The sequence below is a fragment of the Rhamphochromis sp. 'chilingali' genome (assembly GCF_963969265.1).
Source record: "Rhamphochromis sp. 'chilingali' genome assembly, chromosome: 16".
Lineage (NCBI taxonomy): Eukaryota > Metazoa > Chordata > Actinopteri > Cichliformes > Cichlidae > Rhamphochromis > Rhamphochromis sp. 'chilingali'.
Window position 1 is genome coordinate 35,711,118 of NC_137943.1, and position 8,779 is coordinate 35,719,896.

Sequence of the window (8,779 nt, forward strand, 5' to 3'; positions counted from 1 at the left end):
AAGGACATGATGGATGACTGGGCCATCATTAATAAGGTGTCTCGTGACCGATGCAACAACAAGAACTCTCCAAATTCAACATTCAGTTTGCTTTGCACACAAACTCAATGTATTAGTCAAGAAATCATGTGATCAAATCCCTGAACTTTCATCCATAAGAGACTAATCTAGACAAATCGTATCATTCTTCAGATCCAGCACTGCAGCCAAAGGAAAGCTTGCTCAAGTGCAGCAGCAGGTGGGACGGCCCGTCTTGAAACTTATCAACGACGTACCAACACGTTGGAACAGCACATATCAGATGCTGTCACGGCTACATGATGAGAAAGAAGCAGGCTGGGTATCTGTTGCTTCTCTTCCAGCAGATTTAACTCCACTTACGGCTGATGAGTGTGACATCGTAACAGAAGCACTTCTTGTGTTGGTCCCTTTCCATCAGGCTACAGTGGAGTTGTCTGAGGAGAGGTTCAGGATCAAAGGTGATGATGATGAGAATGCTATATTTGGCACTTGAGCTGAACTCTTTACATCTACACACAAGCAGCCACCCATCTCCATGACCAACTGAGGCGTCGTGTCACAGACACCGCTTCTAATCTGGAGTCCTTCAGTGTGTTGACCTTTCAGACCCCAGATTTATAACACTTGGATTTCGTAGTTCCTCCAAGTGTAGTGAGACAGTCAATCGCCTGAAAGTGGAGTGTGCTGCAGGAATTGCCTGCACAACATCTGAGCCACAGCCTGGACCATCATCAGAGCAGTCACCTGTTCCAGGCAAGTTCAGTATTATTTTGATGCCAATGTGTACTAATAATGCATTTTTTTATTATTTCAGAAAACCTGTGGCAGCGGCTCGATGAAGAAGTTGGCAGACAAACAACAGCGGACTCCATCACTGAGGTCCAGCGCTACTCGGAGGAGAGAAACACTCCACGATCAGAGGATCCTTTAACGTACTGGGGAACAGAAGAACATCTTATCAGAAGCTTTCCCACCTGGCTTTACAGTTTGTGTACCTGCAGCTTCATCTGTGCCTGTGAGCGTGTTTTCCAAAGCTGGGGAAACGGTGTAAAAAAAAAAACACAATAGACTGAATGCAAAAACTTATTTTTCTGAATAAAAAGGAAACTCAACAGTGATTTTTCACAAAGTGATTTTTCATGTATTTCCAGTAGCACACTTAAAACATGTCAGAGGACATAATAAACAGAGCAAATTGATATGAATGATATCACTTTGCAGGATTTCCTGTCAACATGGCCACAGCGCTCATTCTGGGGTGCACATGCTCTGCGCTGAATCTGCATAATGACGGGGGACGGAGTGCAGCGGGACTTTGCAGGGTCCATACTTTAAGTCCTGGTGATTTGGTGGAATGATGCTTCTCATCTTATCTGCTGTGTCACTTTAGTGACTGAGCCTGAGCCGTGATGTTTATCCGGCTGACTTCAGGTTGTAAATATGAAAAGAGCTGATGACAAACAGCGTTTCGCATTCGTGACATTGTGATTGGGAGCTAAAGGTTTGAACCTGAGAAATAACGTTTAAAATGTATAATTGGTGGGACTCTTGTTAATGTGAGTGATATTCAGAACATGACGTGATCGAAATAACTTGTTTTTCAGACGGAGACGTAGAAGGAGGAAAGAAAAGTAACTGTGCTCCTCTGGCGGAGCGGCACCGTGCGGCACCAGGCGGAAGTAAACCAGGAAAAGCGGAAGTGCCGTTAGCTTTATTGACTGAGCAGGAAGTGTGTTGTTGTTGTGTGAGCTGAGTGTGTGAGCTGCGGCAGCAACGATGCCTTCAGTTCAGTATCTGAGAGAGTTCATCAACGAGCGACTAACTGCTGCTGCTGAACAAATATTCTTGGAGTTTGAAAAAACGATCGTCCAGTACGAGGAAGAGATCGACCGTCAGCGCAGACTGCTGGATATCACCTGGAAACCCCAAATCAAGCTGCACAGGACAGGTGAGTGTCCCTCTGAGGGAGGATCCTGATCACAGCTCTGCGGGACGTTTCTGATTGTGAGGACTTTTTGGAGATGTGAGCTAACAAAGAGCAAACAGAGGACAGGACTGCGCTGCATTCAAACAGCAGCTGGTGGATTTGAGCTTTTCTCTGACCTGGATCACTCAATCAGTTCCTTTATGTTTGCTGTCAAAGTTGGAAAACATCAAAAATCGAGCTTCAGAGCACATTATTTATTCCAGATGGAGTTTATACATATAAATATAACGTTTATATAAATGTATGTTTCCTGTTGCACTTGTGAAAGTTGCAAACAAATGTTGGAAACATGAAGTCGCTGTGCAATAATAAAATATCTAATGTGACTGATCTGCAGGCTGTTGCTCGTCCTCAGCGCTGTGATCTGCTGCTGTGCTGAGGACTGTTTGAAACCAGTTCCACTTTATCTTCATCTAAACACACCTGTTCTGTCTGTGTGTGAATCAGCAGCTGTTTGTGGTGCTGGAGGGGTTTGTGTAGCTGTACCAGGCCCTATCCTGGAGCCGGGCCTGGAGTGAGTGTCTGGGGGCCACAGCCCATAAAAAGCTGCACGAGGGGCTTTAGGGGTTCAGTTCTTTGTGCCTCGAGCAGTTTCCTCTCTGACCAGTCTGGCCACAGAGGTGAGGAAAGCCACTTCTCTGGTGGACGAGCGATACCAGCAGGATGTAGTCGGGCTTGCCAAAACGCACAGCTCGTGTTATAAAACGAAGCTGCTGGAGACGGCTGCACTCTGGCCTGGATTTGCCTTCTGTGGCCCTCGTATCCCCTCTGTGAGTGTTTCCACACAGGACTACTTTCCTGTGCCTCTGGGTCGGGGAACAGGTCCTGACTGTTGTTTGGATTTGTGCACTGCATACAGAGCACCCAGCATGTTTCAGTCCTTTACTGTACCCTTTAAAACCCAACAGTTAATGCCTGACTGTGGTCACGCTGAATCCTGATTGGTTGACAAGCTGGCTGAAACAGAGATGGAAAAAGTATGAAAAAACAGAAGATCGTAGGTGATGAGCCCAGAAAGAAGCTGCCTCTAACCGTGTTTATCTGTCTCACACACTCAACCAAACAACAAGTGCAAAATCAAAAAAAGTATGTTAAAAATTAAAACGTCTCTTCCAGCGAACATTAAAAAATCTCTGATGTAAAGTCTTTTGTGTGATTTGGCGCATTTCAAATAAATAACTAAATGATTGAATAATTGAAAGAGCATCTGTATTAAAACTGAAACAACAGACGGTCAAATATAACCTCCAAACAAAATGTATAAATTCTAAATGGGTGAATCAGTCTGTTCATGATCGCTCCGCCCATCAAAAAGTCACCTGTGCGAGTATATCACCTATGATTGGTCATTGGACTGACAACTGTCCTGGAAATATTTTCACATATCCCCGAACCTGAATACACGGCCGGGTAGGATGGATGAGAGTCGCCCCTCAGGGGGATTACACGTCTCAGTTCTTTGTTTTGGACTGGGAGAAGGCAGCAAGCCCTCGGGTGTCCTGTGGGGAGTGTTTTGGGAGTCTGGGATGGACAGTTTGGTCCTTGTGTGAATGCAGGTAGAGCTTGGTTCACACTGTAGTCAGAAAGCAGACCCGCTGACTCTGCTCAGAACTTTTATGGACACAACTTCAGCTGCAGCCAGAAGGCAGAGCGTTTCTGTTTCTGTGGACTTGGGCTCATTAGACCAGTGTTTTTCAACCTTTTTTGAGTCGTGGCACATTTTCTAGATTAAAAATATCCCATGGCACACCACCAACCAGGCTTGTTCCAAAATGACACACTGTAGCCTGATGCAGTACATATAATGGCAAGTTAGTCCTCAGTGTTAAACCTGGTCCTGACTAGATGAACACAAAGATGATGTTCTGGCAGGAATTGAAGACCCAAATTTAACAAAGTTTTGATGAAGTTTACGATGTGCACAACATCATCCAGCACAGGAGCCAGGTCTGCTGGTAAAGTCTTGGCAGCCTCACGGTGCAGAAAACAGTGCGTAACAGTAACATCTGGGTGTTTGCTGCTCCGTCAGAGCAGCCACTCGTGCAGTTTTCCCACTTCAGTCCTCTTTGTTCAAATATTCGGATGTAACCTGAAAAATTTCCTCTCCTGTTGTTTTCCCTGATGGAGTCTCCATCCACAAAACACACATTGGCCAAGAGTTGGGAATGTCCACTAATGTCCGTAGACTCATCAAGCTGCGCTGCAAACTTCCCACTGATGCGCATCTTCTCCCAAACCACACTTTCAATGTCTGCGGACGTGTCGTCGATACGTCTGAGGGCGGGACTTTCTTTAACCGCGTCAGGGCGAGCATCTCATTCACAATGGCATTGCAGCCAGGTAGTAGTAACGTCTCTGCATCTTCACCTTCGTGTTTTTTCTCATTAAAGTTACCTGTTTATCAGCGAGTTCACAAACAAAATAGTCTGTGTTCTTGTTTGAGGGATGTTTTGTACGGAGATGACGTCAAAGCCTGCTTGGGACCGCGGCACTGTTTGAGAGCTTCTCCCCAAACACACCAGAGTCGGTGCAGTCGGATCTCCACTGAAGCTAAATTCAAAGGAAGGATAACTTTCGCTGTATTGCCTCAAACTCACCGTTTTTGCTTTCTTTCGACCACCGCTCGTCTTCTGATTAGAATTTTATCCAGGGTCCAGTTCGGAGCCTGCAGTTCTTCTTTTCAAATATTTATCCATCTTTGTTGTACGTCTTGCAGCTGCCACGTAGCGTGCGCATCAGTAATCCTATTGGCTTAACTCAACAAGGTCATATTGCGCTACCCACTGACATGAAAGAGTAATTGCTCTACCAGTCACCTCATTGAAAGCACAGATGCCCAGAAATGATTTTATTATTTCCAGTAATTATTAAATGTTTTTTAAATAATTGCTCACAGCACACCTTTGTACCGCGGCACAGTGGATGGGAAACACTGCATTAGACGGTGACTTTTAGCTTGCGCTGGGGTTGTTCACAGCTGAGTGGGAAGCAGCAGGAAAAAGATCTGAGCTCAGTCAACAAGGGGAGGAGCGACCCCTCCAGGTCAGGGAGTTCAAGTTCCTGCCAAGCTGAGGTCTGTCAGTGTTTATCTTAACGCCTTGTGCACGAGTTAGGGAACGGAGCAGGAGAGTGACAGATCTGCAGCGATGCAGATGTTGTACTGTCTGCCTGTGGTGCTGAGTGTGAAAGCAGAACAGCAAAGAACAGCCGGTCAGTCGCTCCTGTGTCTGATAACGAGCTGGTCCGCCCGGTGGCAGGTCAAACAGTCACACACAAGCACGTTGTTTGCACGGAAGCACCTCATTCTAAAGGGAACCTCGGGGGGACGGGGAGCACCAAGAAAGCATTCTTAACAACAAACGTAATCGGACACCAAATCGTCCGACCCGGCTGAACATTTTACAGACGCTAAGGAAGCCAAAGTGGCTCAGAGTCGATTTCCTGTTGTCTGGTGTTGCAAACATGCAGCAACATGATGGAAACACGCGACATTTGTGTTGTTCAAGATGCTTTTGTTTGTTGAAGGAAAATATGTCAGCAGCTCATTTTCAGCTAGATTTTTGCGCCTCCGTCAGATCCTCTAACTTAGTGCAGTTTGGGGGAAATTGTTGAATAAATATTTGTTTGCCTTGAAAAGTTTTGTTTGTATATGAACTCATCAAAGTAGAATGCAGTCGGTGCTTCTGCAGTGGTAATCGGTGCCGCCTGAGGCGTCTGTCATGTTCACACTGCTGGCTCAGCTGAATTTCTCTGACAACTTTTTGTTTGTGTGTCTCCATTTGTGCCTTCAGACCTCCAACAGCAACATGTCTGTGAGGAGGAGGAGGTTCAGCAGAGGAGCCGAACACAGTCTCTACAGATTAAAGAGGAACAGGAGGAGCTGTGCATCAGTCAGGACGGGGAGCAGCGTGCACTGAAGGAGGAGACTGATACCTTTATGGTGACTGTAACCTATGACGACAGCGATCTCAGTGAACCTGACCTGGACAGCGACCAGCTCGGCTCTCGCAGCTCTCTTCTCTACGAAAGCCGAGATCAGGAAGGAAGCGAGAGTTTCGATTCTACTTCAACTGCCACTAGAAACATAAGTCAGAGTAGCAACGCAGAAATCTTTCCCACATCAGAGAGTCAGTGTAACACCGACATAGTCCCCAAATCTCTAAAATGCAATGTTTGTGGAAAGGTCTTTAAGCCTTTTAGTGACCCGTTAGCATTTAAGAGACACATGGCAGTCCACTCGGGCGAAAAGCCGTACTCCTGCAAAACGTGTGGGAAAAGTTTCACTAAAAATAGTACTTTACTGGGCCACATGAGAGTTCACACAGGGGAGAAGCTGTATTCTTGTGAAACGTGTGGGAACAGTTTTACTCGAAAAGGTAGTCTGCTGGTGCACATGAGAATCCACTCGGGCGAGAAGCCGTACGTTTGTAACGCCTGCGGCGAGCGCTTTTGTTACTTGTCGGCGCTTAAAAAGCACAAGGCGGTGCACACGGGCGAGAAGCCGTATTCCTGCGAAACGTGTGGGAAAGGTTTTACGGAGCGCGGCAGTTTGTTGGTCCACATGAGAATCCACTCGGGCGAGAGACCGTATACTTGTAAAACCTGCGGGAAAAGTTTCACTAAAAAATGTACTCTGTTGGTGCACATGAGAATTCACACCGGCGAGAAGCCGTACTCGTGTAAAATCTGCGGGATGAGTTTCAGTAAAAATGGTGGTTTGTTGGTGCACATGAAAACTCACACAGCTGAGACGCTGAAGTCGGACATTTCTGTGGGCAAAGACTCTCTGTGAGGTCGGCTTCCTGTCACCTTCTCGCCGTTGTTTTCTCTGTTCGTACCGGTGACCACGCTAATGTATCTATTTAAAGATACGTGGGCAACCAGCTAGGAGGCGCACTTTCCAGCTTTAACACAGACTCTAGACGCTGACCTGTGTTTGTTTCAGAAATGAGAAGATATGAAATCGAGAGAGGCAGCAGGAGTTTGTTTCTTTTTGTCAGCATGAAGAGAAAGATGTGTACTCGTTACCAGCACTGAATCAGATGTAGCTGTGATGAGGGCTGTGCGGTATGACCAGAATCTCCTGATAGAAGACGTTTCTCATCCTGATAACCATAAATATCACAAAATAGAGCTTTTTCTGTAAACTCTGTGAATCTCGGGCAACTCGACCTGTGGGAAGCGTTTCCAGCTGGACGTCGAGTGTTTTAACCGTGTTAGATAGAAGTTGTTTCTTTGCGTATTTATTAGACGGCGTGCTGCGGGGAGGAGCCTGTTCTGATCTCTGAGTCTAAGGCTACGTCCACACGTACCCGGGTATTTTTGAAAACGCAGATTTTTCTATGCGTTTGCACCTTTCGTCCACACGTAAACGGCGTTTTTGGTCACTGAAAACGGAGATTTTTAAAAACTCCGGCCAGGGTGGATATTTTTGAAAACTCAGTTGTTGCATTTACGTGTGGACGAGAAAAACGGAGAAAACGCAGCGTCAAAGGTGTGCGTCTTTTTTGACGTCACACTGTGCGCCACGTTATTGTTTCGGTGGAATGAATTTCAACAATACTGTTAATTTTACTCTCTGCAGTGTTTAAATGCTTACATATACACACAGTTACTGTCCCTCCACACATACGACTCGGTTCTGCTTCTATGCCCCAGCTTTGTTTACTTTTTCCCACCGAGGCTTCTAGACTTCTGATTGGCCAACATTTCTGCACGGTTAGGAATCTAGCGCCACCTGCTGCTTTGGCATGTTCATAGCAGCGTTTTCCTTCATTTCTGCCTTTACGTGTGGACGGGATTATTTTTTAAGGCGGCACGGTGGTTAGCACTGTTGCCGCACAGCAAGAAGGTCCTGAGTTCAATTCCAACATCAGGCCGGGGTCTTTCTGTGTGGAGTTTGCATGTTCTCCCCGTGTTTGCGTGGGTTCTCTCCGGGTACTCCGGCTTCCTCCCACCGTCCAAAGACATGCAGCTTGTGGGGATAGGTTAATTGGATAATCCAAATTGCCACTAGGTGTGAATGTGCGAATGAATGTGAGTGTGAATGGTTGTCTGTCCCTGTGTGTTGGCCCTGCGACAGACTGGCAACCTGTCCAGGGTGTACCCCGCCTCTCGCCCTATGACAGCTGGGATAGGCTCCAGCGCCCCCCGCGACCCTGAAAAAGGATAAGCGGAAGCGAATGGATGGATGGATGGATGGATGAAAACGGAAACTCTCCGTTTTCAAAAATACCCGTGTACGTGTGGACGTAGCCTAAGGTTCATTGTGAACACCCGATGGCTCGTTTTTGCTTCTCGTCCGTAAACTCTGTCCACACTCTGTCACCTGATTCTTGTGTGGCTGGTTGAAGAGGTTTGCTGTGTTTGAGTCTGAGCTCTGCACCATAATTTGCGTAGTCAGATGTTTCATAACCAAACCATGTCCGTGTTACAGAGGCGGCCCAAGGTTTAGGACTAAGGTCCTGGATTTGATTGGACTGGTCTGTCAGTTTGAGCTACCTGGTTCTGCCTCGTCTTCTCTGGTCATGCTGGGATTCTCTGTGCATCCACGTGGTGGCCAAACCATGAAAACGTATCACCATAAACAGTGGATTTTACTGCAGTATTATGAATATACAAACAAACGATAGCGTATAAAATAACATTTCAACGTCCGATATATTTCGTCATATTGCACAGCCCTAACTATGATGCAGGCTGTGCCATCTTGTTTTTGCACATGGTTAAATAGAGTAACAGCAGGTGAATGATGTCAGGACAGCGTAAGAT

At 46.4% G+C, this 8,779-nt stretch overlaps 1 protein-coding gene across 1 annotated transcript; it reads left to right on the forward strand.

Moving 5' to 3' along the window:
- The first annotated feature begins 1,751 nt into the window (after window positions 1-1,751).
- Window positions 1,752-7,826, forward strand: LOC308412503 (uncharacterized protein). Its single transcript, XM_080906914.1, has 2 exons — window positions 1,752-1,969; window positions 5,800-7,826. Exons 1-2 carry the CDS (start codon window positions 1,798-1,800, stop codon window positions 6,798-6,800), a joined length of 1,173 nt encoding a protein of 390 aa, XP_080763040.1. The 5' UTR covers window positions 1,752-1,797; the 3' UTR covers window positions 6,801-7,826.
- Window positions 7,827-8,779: the final 953 nt, after the last annotated feature.